The following is a 27,275-nucleotide window of genomic DNA, read 5'->3' as shown; positions in this document are numbered from 1 at the left end:
CTGAGGAAGGGGAACCCTGTAGTGCAGGAGCAGGGAGGAAGCAGTTCCTGGGTGCATTGAGAAGGGAGTATAAAAGGTGGGCACCATCTTAGTTCAGTGCAGAGAAGTCTGAGCAGAAGTGGCAGGGAGCAGGGGCTCTGCATGAGCTCTGCTCCGGAGGCGGGCCTAGTAACAGAGGCCCAGGCCTGGAAGAGGGAGAAGGAAGGAAGAGGAGCGGAGAAGGCTCCAGGAACGAGGAATGAAGGGATCCCAGGGGTGCAGACGGGCGAGTCGCCACCGCACGCCCGAATCCACCTGCGTGGAGGGGTCAGGCCAAAGGGGGAGACCGGTCCCCGAACTAGTGGAGGCAGGAAACGACCCTCAGCTAGAAACCGGAGGCTCTGACATTTTATGTGGCGCAGCCCCTCGCTACACCCGCTAGGAAGGCACCACATAGGGTCAGGAAAACTGGCGCCAAGTTTACCAAGAGGAGGCCCGAGGCAGCCGGACAGAAGTGTTGGTAAGAAAGGCCAGACAAAGGACACACAAAGGGGGTCCTGTGAAGTGCTCCAAAGTTATCTGGGAGTTGTCTGAGCCCCTCACCTGGTGAGCACAGTACGACGTGGGCAGCCGTTACCTGCAGACGTGGTCTGGATAATAAGAACTGTGAGTAAAGGCCCTGGACTGCATCACTGACTCCGTGTCGTTACTGCTGCTGCCCTGCACCATCACCCCCATCCTCCGCATACACTGCCCTGAGGCTATACTCCTCCCGTGGGGAGTTATGCTACGCTCTGCTGCACCCACAACACCAGCCTCAGCGGTCTGCCCTGTAGCGGCGGTTCACTGTGACCGCAATCCACGGGTGGCGTAGTCGGACATTTAAACATCAAAACCACATAAATAGTTCCGCCACTGGTTTGACCGCCCTGAGCCACGGAACCGGGTCGCCGCCACGAAGACTACAACCACCAGCATCCACCAAAAAGGGTCCGGCTCCGGGTGTCCCAAGGCCCAGGGGGTGCGTCAGAACATTTTCATCACCTTTCACAATCACCAATGGGACAAGGCAGGGATGTCCTCTGTCCCCTCTCTTATACATCCTAGTGACGGAGCACCTGCTCTCATCAATTCGCCATAACCCCAATATTAGGTGGATTGAGGTGGGAGGCACCGAGTACAAGTGCTCTCTATTTGCTGATGATGTCCTAGTATATATCACTCAATCACATATATCCATCCCTGCTGTTATGGCTGAAATAGATCACTTTGTTACATGGTAAAATTTTAAAATCAATGCAGCGAAGTCTGAGGCCCTCGATGTCTCCCTCCCTAAATCCATATAGGATTCCATCCAGTCCAACTTTCCCTTTGCCTGGCCCTCACAGGGTATCAAATACTTAGGAATTCCTATTCATAGAGACCTCTCCCATCTATGTTATCTTAATTTTGGGCCCTTTATTGAACAATTCCATACAGACCACGGTTGGCAAGTTAGAACTGTAAGATTCACTACGTGAACCACTGGTGTTTTGTGGAAAAGCACATGTACACCGCGTTCCAAATTATTATGCAAAAAGTGTTTAGGAGTGATAAGGGAAGAATTTGTTTGTTTGTCAGTTAAACTCATTGATGGTGATGTGTGTCAGGGCTCTTTATATCACTGTAAGCAATTGCAGACACCTGTGCTAATTAGTTTGGCAGGTGTGTCCAATGAAAGGCAAGACTACTTAAGAAGGCTCTCTCACATTATTAAGCAGCCTACATTTTCTGCCAAAATGGGAAAGAAAAAGGATGTGTCGGCTGCTGAGAAGCAACAAATTGTGGAGTGTTTAGGTCAAGGCATGACTACAATCAACATTGTGCGATGATCAGGATGAAGTGTCTTGGCAATCAAGAAGTATGTAGCTGATTCACAGTACACACGCGTGCGTGCTGATAAGGGCAAATTGAGGACTCTTTCCTACAGGCAATTACGTCAGGTTGAAAGAGCAGCGGCAAAAAAGCCTTGTCATAGCAGCAGACAAGTTTTTGAAGCTGCTTGTGCCTCCAACGTCCCCCGAACAACAAGATGCAGGGTCCTTCAGAGGTTTGCAGCTGTGCATACGCCATCCTGTCGACCTCCTCTATCCACTTCACACAAGCAGAAACGGCTCCAGTGGGCCAAACATTACATGAAGACTGATTTCAAAACTGTTTTGTTCACGGATGAGTGCCGTGCAGCGCTCGATGGTCCAGATGAATGGAGTGGAGGATGGCTGGTTGATGGACACCCCACGCAAACACGGCTACAGCGCCAACAAGGAGGAGGTGGAGTAATGTTTTGGGCTGGAATCATGGGGAGAGAGATTGTCGGCCCCTTTAGGATCCCTGAAGGCGCTAAAGATGAACTCCATAATGTATGTGGATTTTCTCAAACAGCACTTCCTGCCATGGTTCAAGAAGAAGAACCGTGTATTTCACAGCAAGATCATTTTTCTGCATGATAATGCACCATCTCATGCTGCACATAAAACATCTGCATCTCTGGCTGATATGGGCATAAAAGGGGACAAACTTATGGTGTGACCCCCATGCTCCCCTGACCTCTACCCCATTCAGAACCTTTGGAGCATCATTAAAAGGAGTGTCTATGATGGCGGGAGGCAGTTCACATCTAAGCAACAGCTCTGGGAGGGTATTCTGTCCTCATGCAAAACAATTGAAGCAGAAACCATCCAAAACCTGACAAATTCAATGGACGAGAGAGTTCAGAAGCTCCTTTCGAACAAGGGGTCCTATGTGAAAATGTAACATCACCTAGAATAAAGTTTTGAGTTGAAAACTGTTTGGTTTCAGTTTCTAACAACCTGCTAATGCTTATAATTTCAAAAATGACCATTTTTTTGGTCTTTATTAAAATGAAAAGGTTGATCGAAAAGTTTGGGGGATCTAAGAGTGTGGCAACCCAGTAGTCATGATTACTTCGAATTCTGACAATATGAGGGTCATGCTGCAGGTAGTGCAGCAAGAAGGCACTTATGTGTCTTGCGCATCTCGGAGCCCCAAAATTATTTTCCGGGCTAGATGCAGCTAAAAATTATTTTTAATTGTAAATCTGGTGGAGCTTATTATAGATGGCCTAATAGGATCAGTGCTGCACACTGCTACAAAGCCCAAATTATTTTCCAGTCAAGATACAGATAAACATGATTAGTAATTTGAAAGCTTAAAACGGTTGGTAGGGTGATTTTAACCAATCATCAAGCTTTTACTCTCCCCAGGATGACACAGGGGTAGAAAAGTCGTTTCGGATCCATGATTTGTTCATCTTTATGAACGTGAGTCTGTCTACATTATCAGTGGAGAGCCGCGTGCGCTTATCTGTCAGCACACCACCAGCAGCGCTGAACACACGTTCAGACAGAACGCTGGCTGCGGGGCATGACAAGATCTCCAAGGCGTAAGTGGCTAGCTCCGGCCATTTATCCAGATTGGAAGCCCAAAAAGAGCAAGGGTCCAGTGACACAGTCGTGGCTTCAATGTTTACTTGGAGATACTCCTGTACCATCGTCTCTAGGCGTTGACTATGTGTCAGACTTCTTGTCTCCTGTGGCCTTGCAAAGGATGGGCTAAAAAAGTGGAGAAATGATTCCGCAAAATTGAGGTTACCAGCAGATACTGTGGTTCTGTTACGGTTTGAGTGCTGAACACTTGACGGTCCCACGGTTGGCAAGTTGGAACTGTGAGATTCACCACGTGCACCACTGGTATTTTGTGGAAAAGCACATGTAAGATTCTGCAACAGTCTCTGCTGATACTCCTGCATGCGTGCATCCCTTTCTATGGCAGGAATAATTTCGGCAAATTTACTTTTGTACCGGGGATCTAACAGTGTGGCAACCCAGTAGTCAGGATTATTTCTAATTCTCACAATTCGAGGGTCATGTTGCAGGTAGTGCAGCAAGAAGGCACTCATGTGTGTTGCGCATCCAGGAGCACCAAGTCCCTGTTGTGTTGGTGGCGAGGTAACAATCATGCTTCCTTCCTCTGTCCTCTCCCCCCAACCTCGCACAACAGAAATGTGATCAAGGTCTCCCTCATCTGATGAGTCTTCCATCAGTTCGTCCTCCACTTCTTCCTGGGCTCCTGCACCTTCCTCACTAGTTTGGCTGCTACCATGCGCCCTGGTAAAACCATCTCCCCCACCCTCACATGCCTGCCGCCTTGGTGCTGCCGACCGTCTGGACCTTGCAGATGTTAGCCCTTCCGCATACAACTCCTCCTCCTCTACTTCCTCCACCTCCTCTTGTGCCACCACCTGACTCCGAATTCTGTTTAACATGTGCTCCAGCATGTAAATCACCGGAATAGTCATGCTGATAATGGCATCATCAGCACTAAACATCTTCGTCGCCATTTCAAAACTGTGCAGAAGGGTGCATAGGTCCCTGATCTGAGACCACTCCTCCAGCGTGATTTGCCCCACCTCTGGATCTCGTTGGCCCAGGCTATACGTCAGAACGTATTGCACCAGGGCTTGTCGGTGCTGCCACAGTCGCTGCAACATGTGCAGAGTTGAATTCCACCGGGTAGGCACATCGCATTTTAGCCGGTGAAGTGGCAGGCCCAACGACTTCTGTAGAGATGTAAGTCGCTGAGCTGCGGGATGCGAACGACGGAAGTGAGCACACAGCGACCGTGCCCTCTGCAGAAGGCCATCTAGTCTGGGATAGTGGGCTAAAAATTGCTGGACAACCAGGTTCAACACGTGAGCCATACAAGGCACGTGTGTGACATTGCCCCGGCGAAGGGCCGCACCCAGGTTTGCAGCATTGTCGCACACGGCCTTCCCTGGTTTCAGGTCCAGTGGAGACAGCCATTCATGAAATTGGTTCTCCAGAGCTGACCACAACTCCTCAGCTGTGTGACTCACATTTCCCAGACATTTCAAAGTAAAAACCGCCTGATGACGTTGAGCCCTACTGCCAGCATAGTAAGGAGGTGTGCAGGATCCCTTCTGCGCAGTTAGAAAGCTTGTGGCATGACCAGACAGGCTTTGGGTGCAGGTGGAAGACCGAGAGGAGGTTGAGGAGGCAGAAGCAGTGGAGGAAAAATGACATAAAGAGGATTGACGCACAACTCGTGGGGACGGCAAGACTTGGACAGCAGCCCCTTGTCCTGCTGTCACCATAGTTACCCAGTGCCCAGTCAGCGACATGTAACGCCCCTGTCCATGCCTACTCGTCCAAGTGTCTGTGGTGAAATGCACCCTGTCACACACAGAGTTTCTCAAAGAAGCGGTGATGTTGTGTGCGACATGCTGGTGGAGCGCAGGCACACCTTTCTTTGAGAAGTAGTGCCGACTGGGCATCTGGTACTGGGGCACTGCGACGGACATAAGGTCTCGAAAATCCTCTGTGTCCACCAGGCGGAAAGGCAGCATTTCTGTAGCCAAGAGCTTGCAGATGGTGAAATTCAACCTCTTAGCTTTCTCATGGCTAGGAGGAAATGGTCTTTTACTTGTCCACATCTGAGGGACCGAGGGCTGGCTATTGTGCTTAGACGGGGTTGATAAGGGTGTCCCCGGCAAACTGCCGGTCTGTGAGGAAGATGCAGGCGGACATGTTAGGTTGCCTTGATCCAAAGGTGGTGCTATCGATGCCGGACAGCGCTCAACACCAGCTGGTGTTACCACCTCCAAAGAAAATGATGACCTGCCAATCACGCTGGCTGTTGCGGGTAAAGAGGTGGCAGGTCTGCGCCCCAAAACAGGTGTGACTGCTGCCCCCCCAGTCACAGAGGATGAAGAGGCCGCGGATGCACAAGATATGGCAGACGGTGGTTGGCCCGGCCGGCTAGGCCGCATTGTAGCACACTGAGCTTCCCACTGCAACTTATGCTTCATGTCCATGTGCCGGTTCATGCATGAAGTACTCAAACTATGTATTTTTTGGCCTCTACTTAGCTTTTGCTGACAAATGTTACAGATAACACGAGTTGGGTCATCTTTATCGATCTGAAAAAATGCCCAGGCTATGCAAGGCTTAGCACCCATGCGACCTGAAGAGCCACCACGACTTGTGGTGAGAGGCAGAGTTGTGTTTGAGGATGCAGTTGTTGACGTGCTTCCAGTACTACGTCTCTGTCCAGGAAGGCGCAACCTGACCTCGTCGTCACTAGCATCTTCCTCCACCTCCTCTGCTAACCTCATCTCTTGGCTGACTGTGGGTTGACAGTAAGTGGGATCTCCAACCTCATCATCATCACCCTGTGTGTTATCACACCCGTCGTCCTCAGAGCCAACCTGTTCCTGCCCTGACAAAAAACTAAAGTTGTCGCTCCAATCAGGTATTTGAGTCTTATCATCGTCTTCCTCATTGTCTCCACCAACAGGAGTTACAGTTTGGGAATGAGGGTCTACATTATGGTCAGAACCTTCTGCGTCTGGTCCTGGATCCGACTCATAAAGATTCTGGGCATCAGTGCAGATCATTTCCTCGTCTGGATTCACAGAAGCGCTGGAGTCGACCTCTGATTCCCAGGCTATAGTATGAGTAAACAGCTCTGCAGACTCAACCATCTGTTCTACCTCATACTCAGACGGGCAGCTGGAGATTTGGGAGCTGTGAGGAAGCAAGTGCGATTTGGGTGACACCTTTGAGGACTGGAGTATTTGTGATGTTGAAGTTGATGTGGAGGAGAGCCCACTTAAAGGAGCACTTGATATCCGTTGAAGCACCTGCTGTTTTTGTGCCTCATCTGGAATTTGTAGCGATTGGCGTGGCCGTAAGAAAGGGATCTTATCACATTGTCCGCTAAAAGAAGTAGACATTTTAGTTTGGCTGGAAGATGGTCTTTCTTCTGCAGATGTTACTGTTGCTTTAACACCTACCCCACGGACACAACCTTTTTTCCCCTTCCCAACACGCCTATTCCCCTTTCCACCAGCAGCAGGCCTTTTTCCACTCATTTTGGTGGTTAACTAATTCACAACTCTGGAGTTGTTTGCACAAAAAAACAATGGATGGTAACCGAGCAGAGCTGAGTGGCCAAACTGTGGTATTAGGCCAAAACTATTGGCTGGGTTAGATGCAGAAAAAAATTATATTCAGTTTGCAACCTGATGGAGGTCAGTATAGATGGACTAATAGAACAAGACCCACACACAGCTAGAAGCCCAATATTTTTTCAGAGCTAGATGCAGAAAAAAATTATATTCAGTTTGCAACCTGATGGAGGTCTGTATAGATGGATTAATAGAACAAGACCCACACACAGCTAGAAGCCCAATATTTTTTCAGAGGTAGATGCAGAAAAAAATATATTCAGTTTGCAACCTGATGGAGGTCAGTATAGATGGACTAATACAACAAGTCCCACACACAGCTAGAAGCCCAATATTTTTTCAGAGGTAGATGCAGAAAAAAATTATATTCAGTTTGCAACCTGATGGAGGTCTGTATAGATGGATTAATAGAACAAGACCCACACACAGCTAGAAGCCCAATATTTTTTCAGAGGTAGATGCAGAAAAAAATATATTCAGTTTGCAACCTGATGGAGGTCAGTATAGATGGACTAATACAACAAGTCCCACACACAGCTAGAAGCCCAAATATTTTTTCAGAGGTACTGTAGATGCAGATAAAAATTATTTTTAATTTGCAACCTGATGGAGGTCAGTATAGATGGACTAATAGAGAAAGTCCGACACACTGCTAGAAGGCCAAATATTTTTTCAGAGCTAGATGCATACAAAAAATTATTTTGAATTTGCAACCTGATGGAGGTCAGTATAGATGGACTAATACAACAAGTCCCACACACAGCTAGAAGCCCAATATTTTTTCAGAGCTAGATGCAGAAAAAAATTAGATTCAGTTTGCAACCTGATGGAGGTCAGTATAGATGGACTAACAGAATGATGCTATGCCCAAAAGATTTTACTTCACTAGGTGCAGTAAAAAAATTGGTATTCTATACACAGGTGGTATATCTTGCAACACAGATAGGCTACTCCACTGACTAACACACTCTGCAATAGGCCAAAAAGGATTAGCTTTGCTAGATTCAGCCAAATGCTGTGAAAAAAACTTGCACAGCACTGGCACAGACCTGCCTGGCAAAAACTGATAGGAACTGATGTAACCTAGTCCTGAAAAGGACTCCAATTACAATTAGTCTTTACTCCCACAACCTATCTATTTAAGAGCACAGACCTGCCTGATAAAAGTCGTAGGAAATGCTGTAACCTAGTCCTTAAAAGGACTGCAATCACAACTATTCCCTACTCCCAAGCTATCTGTATATTTGTGCGAAAATTGGCTTGAAATTAACAAGGTATAGCGCACACAGCAACAGCGGTGCCGTCTAACACGCAGCTGCAGCAGTGAGAAAATGGTGGCGACGGGGAAAATGGCTTGGTCTTATAGGGCAAGGACATGTGACATACACTGCCAATCACACATGCCCTTGCTTGTGTGAAAAAAAGCACTTCGCTCCGTGTGTGCGCTGCTGATAGGCTGACAGATTGCACCTCCCCACTGCAAATGCGGGAAAGAGAAAAAAAAAATGGAGATCTTCATTGTTCCTGCAGAGATCCGTCCCCTGCCCCTCCCCCCGCCCCGCTGTACACTCAAACTGCGTATTAACATTAATTTTCATCATTACTGAGAAAAAATCCAGTTATGATTTTGGTGCACGAACAGTTATCGAACATAACCTCGAACAGCCGAATTTTTCTCAAATCGTTCGTGTTCGCCGAACGGCTCGAACACCGCCCAAAACAGCTCGAATTTGAGATTGGCGAACAGTTCGAGTAGAACAACGCTCATCTCTACCGCGGACATTCCTGTATGTATGTATGTATGTATGTATGTATGTATATATTACCAGCAGTGTTCTTCAGTGACCCCGGACATTCCTGTATGTATGTATATATTACCAGCAGTGTTCTTCAGTGACCCCGGACATTCCTGTATGTATGTATGTATGTATGTATATATTACCAGCAGTGTTCTCCAGTGACCGTGGACATTCCTGTATGTATGTATGTATATATTACCAGCAGTGTTCTCCAGTGACTGCAGACATTCCTGTATGTATGTATGTATATATTACCAGCAGTGTTCTTCAGTGACCCCGGACATTCCTGTATGTATGTATGTATGTATGTATATATTACCAGCAGTGTTCTCCAGTGACCGCGGACATTCCTGTATGTATATATTACCAGCAGTGTTCTCCAGTGACCGCGGACATTCCTGTATATATGTATGTATATATTACCAGCAGTGTTCTCCAGTGACCCCGGACATTCCTGTATGTATGTATGTATGTATGTATGTATGTATGTATGTATGTATGTATGTATGTATTACCAGCAGTGTTCTACAGTGACCGCGGACATTCCTGTATATATGTATGTATATATTACCAGCAGTGTTCTTCAGTGACCCCGGACATTCCTGTATGTATGTATGTATGTATGTATATATTACCAGCAGTGTTCTACAGTGACTGCGGACATTCCTGTATGTATGTATGTATATATTACCAGCAGTGTTCTTCAGTGACCCCGGACATTCCTGTATGTATGTATGTATGTATGTATGTATATATTACCAGCAGTGTTCTCCAGTGACCGCGGACATTCCTGTATGTATGTATATATATATATATTACCAGCAGTGTTCTCCAGTGACTGCGGACATTCTTGTATGTATGTATGTATATATATATTACCAGCAGTGTTCTCCAGTGACTGCGGACATTCTTGTATGTATGTATGTATGTATGTATGTATGTATATATTACCAGCAGTGTTCTCCAGTGACCCCGGACATTCCTGTATGTATATATATTACCAGCAGTGTTCTCCAGTGACCCCGGACATTCCTGTATGTATGTATATATATTACCAGCAGTGTTCTCCAGTGACCGCGGACATTCCTGTATGTATGTATGTATATATTACCAGCAGTGTTCTCCAGTGACCCCGGACATTCCTGTATGTATGTATATATATTACCAGCAGTGTTCTCCAGTGACCCCGGACATTCCTGTATGTATGTATATATATTACCAGCAGTATTCTCCAGTGACCGTGGACATTCCTGTATGTATGTATATATATTACCAGCAGTATTCTCCAGTGACCGTGGACATTCCTGTATGTATGTATGTATGTATATATTACCAGCAGTGTTCTCCAGTGACCGTGGACATTCCTGTATGTATGTATATATTACCAGCAGTGTTCTCCAGTGACCCCGGACATTCCTGTATGTATGTATGTATGTATATATTACCAGCAGTGTTCTCCAGTGACCGCGGACATTCGTTTGTGTATATGTGACCGCAGACATTCCTGTAATAATTTGACACTTGTGTGTTGTACATTACGGTGACTGTCGGGGGCGCTCTTTTACGCCTCTCTCCGTGGAGCTCCGTCCACTCTTCACAATGTCCGTGCTGCGGACAGGACTGTGGACAAATGGGAAGAGTCACATTCTGGCAAAACTAAATCAGCGATGAGGGGAATTTATTATATTACATAAAGCAACAATAAAAATGTAAGCTTCAGTAATCAGGAATTTGTTTTTTAGCCCAAATCCATAAAATCTATAATAAAATCATATATGACCTGTGATGTTTGCAGGAACCAACTCTATGCAAGTCCTGCAAGCACTGACAGGTCTACACTGGAGCGGCTCCTGCCAGGACCACAAAGACCCCCACCCGGTACACGCCACCTGCTGCTATGGGAGCTGACACCGCGGCCTGGTCACAGCCTCCCGCACCACAGCCCTACAACACCGCGCTCTACAGCCCTCCGCGCTCCTGGGTGACTGACAGCTGCCACTACTGCCAGCCCCACCTACGTCTCCGAGGAGTCACGCTTCTACCGGTACCTGTAGGGGCCATGTGCTCCGTCTGTCAGAGAAGCCTCCAGAGCAGCCGCGCAGGGCAGTGTGGGAGGAGCAGTCACGTGTGGGGGGAGGGCTTGCAGTCCGGAGGAGAGGACTTAGCGCATCGCTTCTGTATAGTTAGCTCTGTAGTGCAAGAATTGCAATATGGCCGGTGCACGGCGCCATGTATGACGCGCAAACACTCGCGACTTCTAGACGGAGTTGCGAATGACGTCACTTCCTGCGCTGCCTTCACCACATCAGCAATTTCCGCTTCCAGGGACGGTGGTCGCATGTGTTTAGTGTTGGTAAGACAGACACTTCTTAATCGCCCGGAGGTCCTAGTGGAGTGGCGCTGCTTATACGACGAGCTCTTCTGTATGCAGCATAAGGCATGAAGAGGCTGATCGTAGGGAGTAATAGACATGGGTATTATTGTGACCTGCACATAGTACATCCTGGGAAGTTGTGTGACCAGTAAACCTATGGGGCAGTGTGTACTGTAATGTGCATGACCTGCGCAGACGCCCACTTAGTGCCATGCCTCGTGGAGAGGCTCTTCCACGTGCTGTCCGTTTGGTCCAGGCATATGATACTGCTGGACTAATCTAAGTATAGGTCATTAATATCAGATTGGTGGGGGTCCGACCCCAGTACAGGAGCAGTCCTGCAGTACATGGCAGTGGTTGCTACACAACAGGCAGAACTACAGAACAGTAGGCACATTGTTTCCATTCAGCCGGAGCCTATAACAGTTGATTGATGCTTTGGGGGTCCAACCCCAGTATAGGAGCATTCATGCAGTACGTGGCAGCGGCTGCTACACAATAGGCAGGACTCCTGATGATCAGATATTAATCAGGAGAACCCCTTTACTAAAAGATAAATAATTTTTATACTAAGATAAAAAACGGAGTGATATAATATCTGCTGATTATGACAGACAGACAGGCAGGTAATAATTACAAAATAATTTATGAAATGAATACAGGGCTATGTGTTTCAACATCGGACAGACCTCTTCCTCAGGCCAGACATGTGACATGTTACCCCTTATATTTATGGAAATTTTCTGGAGAGGAAGCCTAGTCGCTGTATAATGAAATCTTACGACTAGGGGCTCTGGATATCTGGATTCTGTATTTTTCAGAGCAGACTGCATGCATTGTTTCTAATATAGATGCTGGACTGGTGCTCCATTTCAAATTTGGGGGCGATAAATCAAGACTGATGTAGCAAGTGAATAAGGCTAATTTGATATTCAGCATGCACCAATGCCAGACATGTGTACTCGATGTTAGATGACTTACATTTCTGGAGTAAGTTATGCTCTGTCTTGCCCATGCTATGCGCACATTGGCATATCTGGCCATGACTGGCGTGTAAATGTCAAAAGTCGCAAGTTTATTAAGGTGTTTTATGCCAGAATTCTGGCATATGCACCTTATTCACACGCTCCCTATGTTCCTTGCTTAGGTGTAAAACAACTGATGTACAGTACAGACCAAAAGTTTGGAAACACCTTCTCATTTAAAGAGTTTTCTGTATTTTCATGACTATGAAAATTGTACTTTCACACTGAGGGCATCAAAACTATGAATTAACACATGTGGAATTATATACTTAACAAAAAAATGTGAAACAACTGAAAATATGTCTTATAATCTAGGTTCTTCAAAGTAGCCACCTTTTGCTTTGATGACTGCTTTGCACACTCTTGGCATTCTCTTGATGAGCTTCAAGCGGTAGTTACCGGAAATGGTCTTCCAACAATCTTGAAGGAGTTCCCAGAGATGCTTAGCCCTTGTTGGCCCTTTTGCCTTCACTCTGAGGTCCAGCACACCCCAAACCATCTCAATTGGGTTCAGGTCTGGTGACTGTGGAGGCCAGGTCATTTGGCGTAGCACCCCATCACTCTCCTTCTTGGTCAAATAGCCCTTACACAGCCTGGAGGTGTGTTTGGGGTCATTGTCCTGTTGAAAAATAAATGATAGTCCAACTAAATGCAAACCGGATGGAATAGCATGCCGCTGCAAGATGCTGTGGTAGCCATGCTGGTTCAGTATGCCTTCAATTTTGAATAAATCCCCAACAGTGTCACCAGCAAAGCACCCCCACACCATCACACCTCCTCCTCCATGCTTCACAGTGGGAACCAGGCATGTAGAGTCGATCCGTTCACCTTTTCTGCGTCGCACAAAGACACGGTGGTTGGAACCAAAGATCTCAAATTTGGACTCGTCAGACCAAAGCACAGATTTCCATTGGTCTAATGTCCATTCCTTGTGTTCTTTAGCCCAAACAAGTCTCTTCTGCTTGTTGCCTGTCCTTAGCAGTGGTTTCCTAGCAGCTATTTTACCATGAAGGCCTGCTGCACAAAGTCTCCTCTTAACAGTTGTTGAAGAGATGGGCCTGCTGCTAGAACTCTGTGTGACATTGACCTGGTCTCTAATCTGAGCTGCTGTTAACCTGCGATTTCTGAGGCTGGTGACCCGGATAAACTTATCCTCAGAAGCAGAGGTGACTCTTGGTCTTCCTTTCCTGGGGCGGTCCTCAAGTGAGCCAGTTTCTTTGTAGCGATTTATGGTTTTTGCAACTGCACTTGGGGACACTTTCAAAGTTTTCCCAATTTTTCGGACTGACTGACCTTCATTTCTTAAAGTAATGATGGCCACTCGTTTTTCTTTACTTAGCTGCTTTTTTCTTGCCATAATACAAATTCTAACAGTCTATTCAGTAGGACTATCAGTTGTGTATCCACCAGACTTCTGCACAACACAACTGATGGTCCCAACCCCATTTATAAGGCAAGAAATCCCACTTATTAAACCTGGCAGGGCACACCTGTGAAGTGAAAACCATTTCCGATGACTACCTCTTGAAGCTCATCAAGAGAATGTCAAGAGTGTGCAAAGCAGTCATCAAAGCAAAAGGTGGCTACTTTGAAGAACCTAGAATATAAGACATATTTTCAGTTGTTTCACACTTTTTTGTTAACTGTATAATTCCACATGTGTTAATTCATAGTTTTGATGCCTTCAATGTGAATGTACAATTTTCAAAGTCGTGAAAATACTGAAAAATCTTTAAATGAGAAGGTGTGTCCAAACTTTTGGTCTGTACTGTATGTCTGAAACGAAGCCTAGTACACTTTGGTCCTGATTCACTATTGAATTTGGGTGATTTTTGTTTAGTGTTTTTCATTTTCACCTTATTCTTCTTCTTTTAGTTTGGGACATTTTTTTTTATGTGCTTGCCTGTTTTTTCATTTTTTTTTTTTGTTTTGTTTTGTTTTGTTTGTTATTGTGGGTTTCCATGTTTTCAGCTTTTTAAAAAGTCATAAAATGTTTGCTCTAATGTACCCCAGTCCCCCCCTGAAATGATTTCATGTATCCCCAGAATTTGAGTATTTTAGCAGAACATACAACTTTTTGCTCTGAATAGTGTATAAAACAAACAAACAAAAAAAAACATTAGTAGAGAAGGACTAGCTCGGGCTTGCTGCCTTTGAATGATGGAAACAATTGTTTTCTCATTCACTGACTGCAAACTAATATCTTGGTTTAGAAATTCAAAGGGGGTAATTAACTAGGGTGCCTATGCCTAAAATCTGCCGTTAACACTTTATTAAGTCGCAGTATTTTTGCGTAACTCAACGGTTGCGTAAAAATATTGCAGCATTTTCCATCTACATCCCAGTCTCGCTTAATGAATCGGGTCAGTGTACTCCACTGAGCGCTTCATTAAGACTGACTTGCGCTACGCCAGCTACATGTTGTTATACTGGTTATAGGGTTTGTGTAAACTTCATATCATTGATTCCCAGATGTGTTGGTTGGATGTTCTGACAAATGCTCAGTCCTGTCCTCCAGGAGTGCAGCTTGGGCATAGCGTAGTGTAATGGGATGTATCTTTGAGATATAACCTGACTAAACATCTTGCTGCTGCTTTCATTTTGTGTGATATTTATATGTGCACTCATTACCCTGGTCTGCATAGTAAAATGCCAGACAGCTGGCATCATGTGTTTGCAGGTGCTACTCTTGTGAGGACAGGAGTTTACATATACCATGGCAGATAAGAAGCGTTTGGCATTTTCCATCATCCAGTATCTCCAAGACCAGCTTCATAATGGTGGACTTTCCTCTGATGCCCAGGAGAGTTTGGAAGGTATGTTATTTGACATTACTATGATCTGTTTTATTTTCCTCAACAGAGTGTTTCTGGTTGTTTGTTGTTTTTTTTTTTTCTGTTTTGCAAATGCAAAGATCAGATGACTGTAAGCAGGAGCTCCTCCAGCAGTGTATGGAGATTTATTAAAGGGACTCTGTCAGCACAGGATGACTGTTTAAACGAAGTCCCGCTGCTGGTGCTTCACAGCAGGGCCAATCATTTATATACACCTTCCCACCTGCTTGTTTTCCCTCTATCTCCCTCCCCCTATTATTTCATTGACAGCTCTGGCTTCATAGAGCCATAGAAGTGTGGGGCTAGATGAATACCAAGCAGGTAGGAAGGCGTATGTAAATGATTGGCCCAGCCATGAAGCATCGGACACCTGTACTTGGTTTGAACAGTTATTCTGTGCTGACAGAGTTTTTTGAATTATGAATAGCCAGATGGAGGAGCCCCCTCAAGCCCAGTCCTGTCAGAAATTCTTCTTAGTTAGTGTGTCAGAGGGTTAACCTGTTCCTCCCCTCCTGCAGAGGTCAGACATCACAGGAAGAAAATTAAACTTGGATGCAGGAGGTGACTTAAGGGGTAACCCTCTCACGTGTGCCCCTCTACTTTATTTAATCCCCTGTGGTTGCTCAAAGATGGACTGCAGGTGTCATGTGACTGCCCATTATCCTCTATGGAGGGGGAGGAGAAAAGTAAATTGGGAGGCAATAATTTACTACATATCTATTTCCAAGTGACTTTATATTTGCATTATTTCTTAAAGGGGTCTAATGATAAAATGTCTTTATTGTAAATTTTTATTTCCATCCATCCAAGTACTGGCTGCAATCTCCCAATTTACTTTGGCTATGTAATTTACCATGCAAATAGACAGCGTGTCTGAAACTCTTTAACACATCAGGATAACAATCAGAATGTCAGATATTAAAAGTAAAACACCCCTGTAGTTTGTGTGCTTAATAGCCATAATATAAAAAAAAATTCTTATTCCTATCAGGATTTGAACTCAAACACTATAGTTTGAGGCTGATGCCTTACCATTAAGCTATTCAGTCAAGTGATACTAACTGATAGCTTTTCTTGTCTTATGAGATCAACCATGAAAATAATCAGGGTGACAGTCATTGTGATTCTGATGTTTGCAGAAAGTCACACATCAGACTCGCACATCAAAATCACACATCATTTGAATTTGGCTTGCTTGCAGTCTGTGCATAAGTCCCAATGAGTTTTAGACAAGTTTGCACTGAAAATCATATAACCAAATAGAACTCCTAGGTTTTCACAACTGAGGTTATAACTCAGTGGTTAGTGCACTGGCTTTGGGACACAGAATTTTGGGTTCAAGTCCCATCAGCGAACAGTTTTTTTTTTATTATTACAGTTGTCAGGGTCACTTGTCAGACAGGTCATTTAGCCTCATGTCCTAAAATGGACACTGTTCATTCCAGTGATGTCTGCACTGCTCTTCCCAGAGAGGGACGTGACATTGTTGTGCCATGCCCGTTTACCATTTTGTCAGAGCGGACATACGCCCTGATGGAATATTAATGCGCTGCAGCCTAACGGCAGCCACTTATTGCCTGCACAGGCACATGACACAACAATGTCTCCTCAATTTGCGTGAACATTGGAGCTGAAATAGCACTGCTTTGGGAGGATAGGATAACATGTTTTTATTTTAGAGAGGTCCTGAATTACAGCTCAAGTTGTCCAATAGTGGGGTAAAGGTTTTACACAATAGGAGGCAAAGTTTCCATTTATAATTATGTCAAAATGACAATCCTAGCTTATCCACAAATACCATTGTTATCTTCATTCGGTTGTCAGGTTGCCTTTAAACTGGAGATTTCTGCTATAATTTACGCCACTTTATGACAGATTTTATAGTATATTTGATGGGGCTGAGGATGGCCAGACCCTCTACTAAGCCTCCCCCCCCCCCCACTCATACAAAATTTAAAGATGGAAATCAAAAATTGTTCTTACATTAAATCGATTTTTTATTTTTTTTTCTCTAAATTTATTTTTTTTATTTTTTACAAAATCACCCAGCCCTAAAACAATGTAAAGGGTATGTGCGCACACAAGTATTCAATGCAGACATTTCTACATCTCTTGGCAGGAAAACCGCTGCTTATAATCAGCACGTTTTTGATGCGGGTTTTTTTGTTTTGTTTTTTTTAGGTGTTTTTGTTGCAGATTTTTTTCCTCACTCATTAGTATGGGTGAAATCTACGGCAAAAACACTGATAGAATTGACATACTGCAGATTTACATCTGCACCAAATCTGCAAGACACAAATAATCAATGTGTGTATGACTGTACTGGCATCACTATTCTGGCATGAGGAAACCCTTCAGGTTTAGTGACAAATCTGCAACGGGAAGAAGCATGCCATAATCCAGGTATAACCATAAAAAAAATTTATCAATGCTTTATTGATACATACCGAACCACACAAAATATTTTAGAAACATTTTTCGGTGTTCTATCTGCAACGTGTGCACAGGCCCTAACAGATTAGTTTTTTCCCAGATGTATTTAAAACATTACAATACAGCTAAAATAAGTAAATTTGTATAGTCAGCCATTTCCTCACTGCTTCCCTTATCTGTACCTTTGGTCTTTTGCTTACCTTGGCTCCAGTAGTGATGTCCTGTATATCCCTCATAAACACTGCAGCCATTTAGTGGCACTAGCCATTGTCAATGAAGCAGTTTAGCATGTTGTAGTGAATGAGGAAAATCCTCAGATGCACAGTCACCTTTCTATTCATTGTCCACGTATGTGATGGCCACCTCATCCAAGTGATGGGATACCTATTCTGAAGATAGAGCTTGAATACGTTTATGGAATAACCTTTGGTAAACCCCTTTAAAGGGACTCTGTAAGCACAGAATGACTGTTCAATCCAAGTACAGGCGGAAAGTGCAGTTAGGTGTGGCCAACCATGTAACCACACCTTCCCTCCTTGCTTGTTTCCATCTATCTCCATCATTCGCAGCTAGAGCTGTCAATCAAAGAAGGGGTGGTGAGTGGAGATTAAGGGAAAGCAAGCGAGACCTTGGACTTGAATGCTTGGCCCAGTCATGAAGCACTGAGCGCTTGTACTTGTTTTGAACTGTCATTCTGTGCTAGACGGTCCCTTTAATTATATTGTAGAGCACATGAGAGCTGGAATTTTTTTCCCTTAATCTGACTTATTGTGTATAAAGTAATACAATTCACTGCTTTCTGTTGTTTGTTATCTACAGTTGCAATCCAGTGTCTTGAAACAGCATTTGATGTTTCTATGGGAGATGAAAGCCTTGCCGTATTGCAGACTCTGCCAGAGTTATTTGCTGCAGCTACACTACAGGTATTGAGTGGTGTGTGTACGAGGTTGGGGTAAGGGGTCTCTTGTTTTTTTTGTCTAGATGGTAGATATGAAATAGATATTAAATGGAAACATTTCAAGCTATGTTTGTCCTTCTCCACAGTGGCCAAACCTGTCCTTTCAAATTTGCTGCTTCCACTTAGCCCTTGCATGGTTTTGAAATGTGTTCAGTTTTTGGTGCAAATAATTGGAGTATCTGAACAGTGGATATTAAAAGGATACAGATCCCTTAAAATGACAGGTTTTTGTCATGTAAAAAAAAAAAACTTACTAAAAAGAGAAATTTCAGAGCTTTTCCTACCTTTTATATCATCCATAATCTGTACAAATCAATTGAGAAACAAAATGAAATTATTTTGAGGGGGATAATAAAAATAATTAAAATAATGTAAAGTCTAAACGAGGGGTCGCTCACTGAATCAAAGAGAGTTTAGGGTGCTCAGAAGAAAAAAATATTTTAACATGTATAGAGAAGACTTCGGCACTCCAGTTTTAATACAAGAAAAAATAGTTTATTCGTATAGTTATAGAAGAAGCCCCTCCAAGGCAAAAAATGTGTACATGTACCAAAAAACGTTATCATCATAAACCAACGTTTCGACCTATGTCGGTCTTTATCAAGGTTTCTCTAAATGGAAAGAAAAACAAAAACCATCAAAAACAAGTACATAATTGAGATATAAACATATAAGGCTGCAAAGGAAAAACCCTGTGCAACATTACATATTCAGAAAAATAGTAGATATTCAAGGCCCCAAACTGAGATTCAGTTGATTCATGCAGAAAGGGAGGAATTGACAACATTGTTATAACATATGAATTGAAATACTCCAAAGTAAGAAGGAATCATAATTGATGTGAAACCCACTGAATAGTAGTTTGAGTTCAATATAGATGTACACCGGGTGCTGAATAGGTCATTGAGACGCTATATAAAGAAAAGGGAAATGCCATGTAGAAATTAATATAGTCATAGCATGAGGCTCCTAGCAAAACAAGTCCTGATATGTAACGAGTGGGACTTATGTACGTGCCTGCTTATAAGGGAAAGTGCCTTCCGGATAAGTGCCGGTGACTGGGGCTGTGTGAAAAGTAACAGGACATATCTGCTTGTTTATATATGAGCTATGTCCCTGAGTAAATTGAGAAGTGTGCACTTTTTCGGCGTTATCGGTCATGCGCAATAGGTGGAACGCATGAACACCGCGGTTTGAACCGCATGAGACATCTGGACATGCGCTTGGTGTACTTCCTGTTAGGGGCTGGAGCGCAAGTTGAAGCGCATAGGACTTCCGGACATGCGCATTCTTAGGCCCCGGTGGAACGCTTGAAATTTCCGGACATGCGCATTGTGCACCCGCGATATGTAACTATGCCGCTTCAGTGGAACTCTTGTTATTCCCAATTCTGTGCAGAGTAGCCTCCATGGCGCAAGTATGAGGAGGGGAATTAAGGTGTGTCACTGGATAAGTGATGGGGAAACAAACTCCCAAGGAACAAGGGGAAGAAAGAGAAAAACCTGTGACCCCTCGAGATCGCAGGTATTACACTCACAGGTACTAATTGGTGACCTATGAAAAATAAAGAGAAAAGTGATCAGAATACAACAGAATCAACTATAGTATATGGAAAATAGCGATACTATTCTAAAAGGAGTATACTAGATTATCCCAAATCTATGGAATATATAAAAAATAGAAACAGACTCATGGTTTAGCAAGTACTAAATATGTCAAAACTATAGTGTATAAGACAATTTATACCATTAGTACATTATGTGCCAAAATATGCCAAATCCAAATCTGTAATCATTAATCATTCATCAGTATTGCAATTCATACTCCCTGTTCAGACCCTTTGGTGTCAGGATTTGTAGTGTATGAATCCAATAGGATTCTCTTTCTTTATGTCTCAATATACGATTACCCCCTCTTCTATTGAGTGGAACATGGTCAATCACCTGAAATTTTAGCTGAGACACTGAGTGGGACATGGCTGAGAAATGGGCCGGGATAGGAAAAGGACTTGTTTTGCTAGTAGCCTCATGCTATGACCATATTACTTTCTACATGGCATTTCCCTTTTCTTTATATAGCGTCTCAATGACCTATTCAGCACCCGGTGTACATCTATATTGAACTCAAACTACTATTCAGTGGGTTTCACATCAATTATGATTCCTTCTTACTTTGGAGTATTTCAATTCATATGTTATAACAATGTTGTCAATTCCTCCCTTTCTGCATGAATCAACTGAATCTCAGTTTGGGGCCTTGAATATCTACTGTTTTTCTGAATATGTAATGTTGCACAGGGTTTTTCTTTTGACAGCCTTATATGTTTACATCTCAATTATGTACTTGTTTTTGATGCTTTTTGTTTTTCTTTTCATTTAGAGAAACCTTGATAAAGACCGACATAGGTTGAAACGTTGGTTTATGATGATAAAGTTTTTTGGTACATGTACACATTTTTTTGCCTTGGAGGGGCTTCTTCTATAACTATACGAATAAACTATTTTTTCTTGTATGCAAACTGGAGTGCCGAAGTCTTCTCTAAGTGTGAACACCCTCTTATAATTGAGGATGTGGTTGTATTCAGAACTAGCTAATCATATTTAAATTTACAGTAAGTAGTAGTCACTACAAAGCTGCCGTCATTTACAGTGATTCTACTTAACCCCTGTGGTAAAGCGACTTACTCGGCTGTCCGAAGGCAGACACAGGACACACGGTTCGGGTTCACTTCCTGCTGGTTTATTCTGTGGCATAAACTTCCAGCAGCGTCCCATAAAAATAAACATGCCCTCTCGGGGTTAACGGGAAAACAAAAGATAAAGCTTAACAGAGTCCAATAGCAAGCAAGGCTCGGCCTGCTCCAGGTAGTACAGTAAAATCTTAGCAAACACCAGTCCTCTGCTGTTGCTCTCTGGCTTCAGCCAAACACATCCGGAAGACTTCCCTCTCCAGACCACACACCACCCAGAACAAACTACTGACTGGGTATTTAAACCTTGCTGGCCACACCAAGAAGGTAGGGGGAATGGCCTCCCACCCTCTTTGACATTCCCATCAAACCACACCCTTTAAGAGAGTTAACCCCCAGCATATAACATGCTGGCAGAAATTTAGTAGGTTTCCGTTCGCACAGGAGAGCAACCTGAGTGACACACACCTCCCCTCATATACAATACCAATGACTCTGTCACACCCCATATAAAGTTTAGCGGTTCTAGTAGGATTTTCCTGACATTTTCTTAGTTAAATTTTACAACAAAAGTCATGGTCCATAAAACTCTTGCAACACCGCAAAGGGATCTCTTGGTTAAAAATTATCAGTCACGAAGGGTACAAACATTTTCCAAGCTATTAGATATACCATGGACTCTGTGAAGACACTCATTAAAAAGTGGCTTAAATTTGGCACAACATTGACACTGGGTAACCCTCAAAATTTGGTGAAAGACCAGATGAAAATTGGTACAGGAGGCTGTAAAAAGACCTATAACAATATTAATGGAGCTGCTGGAATTTCTGGCAAGTACTGGTTGTATTCTACATGCGACAACAATCTCCTGTATTCTTCATATGTCTGGCCTATGGAGCAGGGTGGCAAGACTGAAGCTTTTTCTTATAAAGAAAAACACCAAGCTGAGGTGTGTTTTGCCAAATCCTACATCAAGTCTGGCAGAAGCATGTGGGAAACCTTATGTTATGTTCTGATGAGTCCAAAGATAAACTTTTTGGCCATAATTCCAAAAGGTATGTTTGGTGCAAAACCAGCACTGCACATTATCAAATGAACTAAATACCCACAGTGAAGCGTGGTGGTGCAGCATTATGCTTTGACGCTGTTTTTCGGCAGCTGGAACTTGTCATTAGTCAATGTTTTTTCTGTCCAGTGTGGGTGTTTGTTTATCTTGCTTACTATTGAGTGCTCTGGTCTCTACTTAGTTTGATTAATTGTTTAACAAGGTAAATTGGGTCTAGATCTTAGCAGATTCTTTCCCATATATTCAGAAATGGCCTACGGAAAGAGGGGTTTGTGTGCAATGTCTTTCTAAGTGCACAGCAGTTCGACAGGCGGGATACATGTAAGCCATGCAAGATTTTCAAAGAAACATTCTTTTCCACTTGTACTGCATTATTTATTTTCAATATCTCTGCTTCATATATGTCCTCGTTGCTACTTTCTTTCACAACTATCGCCCTTTTATACGCTCTGTACTGGCTCCATATCAGTCCATCTCATCTTCCCTCTCACATGTACAGCACTCAGATTCTGCTAACTTTTCTGAAATACTACAGAGCATCCACTAACCCCATACCGTGCATGAAACATTCACCCAAATCACAGAACCACCTGCTTTTTCTTTTTTATTCTAGTCACTGATGACATCTTTCCTAATCCGGGCCCTCTTTCCACTAGTAAATATAACGCTCTTCCTCCTGCACATAGAAACCTTTCTAACCTAATTAAGCTCAGTGCATTCCTTCTCCTGTCTTTTAATTGTGCTCTCTGGAACTCATGTTCAGTGTGCAACAAACTCCCCTACATCCACGACTTCTTCTTTTCTAATTCCCTCAATCATCTAGCTCTCAATGAAACCTGGATCTAGCAGTTGGATGCCGCCGCTTCTGCTGCTTTCTCGTTTAGTGGGCTACAATTTTCACATACTACCAGACCTGAGAGCAGACAAGGTGGAGGTGTTGGTCTGTTCTTTTCACCCCCCCCCCCCCATACCATTGCTAATGTTCCCTTCCTTTTGAGGTTCATACTGTTAACTCTACAAACCCCTCTCCCTGTGAGTGGCAGTTGTGTATCGCCCTCCTCTCCCTCCATCTTACAAACTTGTCACAGAAGTTACCAGGCTCCTCTCTTCTTCTCTTCCTACAACCTGTATTGTTGACCCTTTTCCCTCACATCTTTCAGTCTCTCTCCTGGTTGTCACTACCCACCTAACTAAAATATTTAGGGCAGAGATACACTGCCGTATTTCTTGTGTGAGGATCGCATTATAAACCTCGTATTGGCTGGCACCTCTCCTGACCTGACCTTGACAGCTGCATAGAAACCCGTCATGGTCTGGCCAGGAGTGGTGCCGGCCAGTCCATTCAGTGCGATGGGATCATTGCATGAGTTATAAGGCAGTCTGTCTTTGCCCCTAACCTCTTTCTTACTTCTGATATCTTTTCCTCCTCATGTAAACATGCGGTCATAGCCCCTCTACTTAAAAAAACCAAAACATCCTTTCGACCCAAACTTTTCTGCCAACTACAGGCCTGACTTTAAAGGGGTTTTCCCACGAACAAAAAGTGAATTTTAAATCCATAGATTTTGGAATAATAATTTCCACAATTAGAAATAAACAATTTAAAATAAAATGTTCCTGTGCTGAGATAATCTTATAAATGTGCCCCTGCTATGTACTGTGTAATGGCTGTGTCTGACCGTACAGGAACATGGTCTGATCAGACCACATCTCCTGGGCAGGGGAGGAAGCAAAAGAGAGTATACAGATATTACAGCATGGGATCACAGCTGATTCTGTCCGTGAGGTAAAACATTATTTAAAAACAGGCATTGAAATGTTTTACCTCACAGAAACAATCACTTGTGATCCCATGCTGTCCTGTCTGTATACTCTTCCTTCCTCCCCTGTCCAGGAGTTGTGGTATGATCAGACCATGTCCCTGCACAGCTACACATGGCCATTACACAGGGGCACATTCATAAGATTATTTCAGCACATGAACATTTTATTTAACTGCTTTATGACAAGGCCATTTTCCGTTTTTGCGTTTTCGTTTTTTGCTCCCCTTCTTCCCAGAGCCATAACTGTTTTTATTTTTTGGTCAATATGGCCGTGTGAGGGCTTGTTTTTTGCGGGATGAGTTGTACTTTTGAACGTCATCACTGGTTTTACCATATCGTGTACGGGAAAAAAATTCCAAGTGCGGTGAAATTGCAAAAAAACTGCAATACCACAGATGTGTGTTTTTTACAATAAGAAAACAGACAAAAAAGAACCAATGGAAGGAGTCCATGGTAAGTATGATTAAAAGCACAATTTTTTTAGTCAAGATTTTTTAAAATAAATAACAGGGTGGGAACAAATAACCAAGTAGAATAGCGGACACAATTCCAAGTGACAGTAAATGCAATAAAAAAATATATATATGTAATGTTCAAAAATTGTTTATTAATGTGGTGTATATATCAGGACCAGTAATATTAATCAAACAATGGAGATTATATACAATAATCAATATCCATATAAATATATATAGTTAAGAACAAGGAAACTGGTCAAAAAAGGAGCAGGTGCATCAATAACAGGAGTCCTTTATTATGGCTATGTTAATCTGACATATATGGAAAGCAAAATTAGCTATATAGTGTGTCATAAACTGGGCCATAAGAGTTGGTGTATTTATTATATTGTATATGGACTGTACCTGAAGGGAGCGGAGTGTCACTGGAAAGCGTCTGCCCCTGTGTTTTCCCCCTCTCTTCTAACCTACCTATACTTGATATAACAATTTCCTTGTGTGATTCAACCGTAACTCCCAAGCAGCATACTCTGTGTCTTGGGGTTATATTTGACACAGAACTTTCCTTTATTCCCTATATCCAATCTCTCACTCTCTCAAGTCCCTTGCATCTAAAAAAAAAAAAATCTCTGGAATCTGATCCTTTTCTCACCTTTGAAGCTGCAAATACTCTTACTGTCACACTTACTCATTCTCGTCTGGACTACTGCAACTCTCTACTGATTGGTCTCCCTCTAACCAAACTTTCTCCTCTCCAATCTGTACTGAATGTGGCATCCAGGGTCGTATTTCTGTCCAACCACTACACGGATACCTCCACCGTTACATTACATTAACTCCTCACTCTCGCCTTCAAAGTTCTCCACAGTTCTGCATCAGCATATGTCTGTCGCCGCCATTGACTTGCATTGGAACGCATGGAATCTACATCACTGGATCTGTACATGCAGAATCCATGCGTTTCAATGTGCGGATTGTACCCGGGTGTGGAGAAGAGGAGACTCCTCCGGACCCGGGTACCATAGAACCTGTAAAAAACAAACAAAAAAAACATACTTACTTTCTGATGGCCCCCGGTGTCTGTCATAGAATCATAGAATGGTAGAGTTGGAAGGGACCTCCTGGGTCATCTGGTCCAACCCCCTGCTCAAAGCAGGATTCACTAAATCATCTCAGACAGATGTCTGTCCAGCCTCTGTTTGAAGACGTCCATTGAAGGGGAACTCACCACCTCTCGTGGCAGCCTGTTCCACTCATTAATCACCCTAACTGTCAAAAAGTTTTTTCTAATATCTAATCTGTGTCTCCTCCCATTTAGTTTCATCCCATTGCTTCTAGTCTTTCCTTGTGCAAATGAGAATAAAGATGATCCTTCTACAATGTGACAGCCCTTGACATATTTGTAGACAGCTATTAAGTCTCCTCTCAGTCTTCTTTTTTGCAAGCTAAACATTCCCAAATCCTGCAACCGCTCCTCATAGGACATGGTTTGCAGACCAGTCACCATTCTGGTTGCTCTTCTCTGAACTTGCTCCAGTTTGTCTATGTCTTTTTTAAAATGTGGTGCCCAAAACTGTACACAGTATTCCAGATGAGGTCTGACCAAAGAGGAGTAAAGACCGATAATGACTTCACGTGATCTAGACTGTATGCTTCTGTTAATACATCCCAGAATTGTATTTGCCTTTTTTGCTGCTGCATCACACTGTTGACTCATGTTCAGTCTATGATCTATTAGTATACCTAAGTCTCTTTCACATGTACTGTTGCTTAGCTCTATTCCTCCCATTCTGTATATGCTTTTTTCATTTTTATTGCCCAGATGTAGTACTTTGCATTTTTCCCTGTTAAAAACCATTCTGTTGGTTGCTGCCCACTGCTCCAGTTTATTTAGGTCTTTTTGAATCCTCTCTCTCTCTTCTCTAGTATTAGCTATCCCTCCTAGCTTTGTGTCATCAGCAAATTTAATCAGTTTACCTTCAATTCCTTCATCTAAATCATTGATAAAGATGTTGAACAATACAGGTCCCAGGACGGAGCCCTGTGGTACCCCACTTGAGACATTCATCCAGCTGGATGTGAAGCCATTTACAACCACCCTTTGAGTCCGATCACTAAGCCAGTTATGAATCCACCTAACAGTTGCCTGGTCCATTGCATACTTGGTCATTTTTTCAATAAGGATGGTGTGAGATACTTTGTCAAATGCTTTGCTGAAGTCAAGATATACTATATCTACAGCATTTCCCTGATCCACCCAGTCAGTGATTCTGTCATAGAAGGAAATTAAGTTAGTCTGACATGACTTGTTAGTTACAAACCCATGCTGACTCTGGTTAATCACTTCATTCTTATCCATGTACTTACATACATGTTGTTTAATAATTTGTTCAAAGATCTTTCCTGGTATAGAAGTCAGACTCACCGGCCTATAGTTCCCTGGGTCCACCTTCTTCCCCTTTTTGAAGATAGGAACAACATTTGCTCTTCTCCAGTCTTCTGGGACTTCTCCTGTTCTCCAAGAATTTTCAAAGATTATGGAGAGTGGTTCTAAAATTTCTTCTACGATCTCCTTCAGTACTCTGGGGTGTAATTCATCTGGACCTGGAGACTTGAACTCATTTATGTTAGCTAAATATTCCCTCACAATCTTTCTGTTTACAGATAACTTGGATTCCTCTATTCCTTTAAAAGGACAGTGAAGATCAGTTGATGTTACATTTTCTTTCTGAGAGAAAACAGATGCAAAATAGGAATTAAAAAGTTCGGCCTTCTCAACATCCTCTCTT

At 43.3% G+C, this 27,275-nt stretch overlaps 2 protein-coding genes across 6 annotated transcripts in view; one reads left to right on the top strand and one right to left on the bottom strand.

The window, feature by feature from the left end:
* The window catches only part of THOP1 (thimet oligopeptidase 1), a 182,877-nt gene extending 171,820 nt beyond the window's left edge, over positions 1-11,057 (bottom strand). Inside the window, exon 1 of one of the 2 annotated variants that reach the window (XM_073685650.1) lies at positions 10,875-11,057. Coding sequence is in view for 1 of the 2 variants with exons in the window: in XM_073685640.1 (XP_073541741.1) it covers positions 10,875-10,887 (13 nt within the window). In the remaining variant the exon portion in view is untranslated. The remainder of the gene's footprint in view (positions 1-10,874) is intronic. The other variant, XM_073685640.1, reaches the window with a different exon arrangement.
* SGTA (small glutamine rich tetratricopeptide repeat co-chaperone alpha) overlaps positions 10,965-27,275 on the top strand; it is a 90,076-nt gene continuing 73,765 nt past the window's right edge. The window contains exons 1-3 of one of the 4 annotated variants that reach the window (XM_073685669.1): positions 10,965-11,179; positions 14,886-15,041; positions 18,312-18,415. In XM_073685669.1, the coding sequence (XP_073541770.1) occupies positions 14,942-15,041; positions 18,312-18,415 (204 nt within the window). In that variant the 5' untranslated portion in view covers positions 10,965-11,179; positions 14,886-14,941. Of the gene's footprint in view, positions 11,180-14,870; positions 15,042-18,311; positions 18,416-27,275 lie in introns of all 4 variants that reach the window. The other 3 variants (XM_073685677.1, XM_073685687.1, XM_073685661.1) reach the window with 3 other exon arrangements.

The sequence above is a fragment of the Phyllobates terribilis genome, unplaced genomic scaffold (genome assembly GCF_046119375.1).
Source record: "Phyllobates terribilis strain yellow unplaced genomic scaffold, ASM4611937v1 Scaffold_1__5_contigs__length_1240528914, whole genome shotgun sequence".
In the NCBI taxonomy this organism is placed as follows: domain Eukaryota; kingdom Metazoa; phylum Chordata; class Amphibia; order Anura; family Dendrobatidae; genus Phyllobates; species Phyllobates terribilis.
The sequence above is the reverse complement of the archived record's forward strand: the minus strand, read 5'-3'. Positions and strand labels throughout refer to the sequence as shown.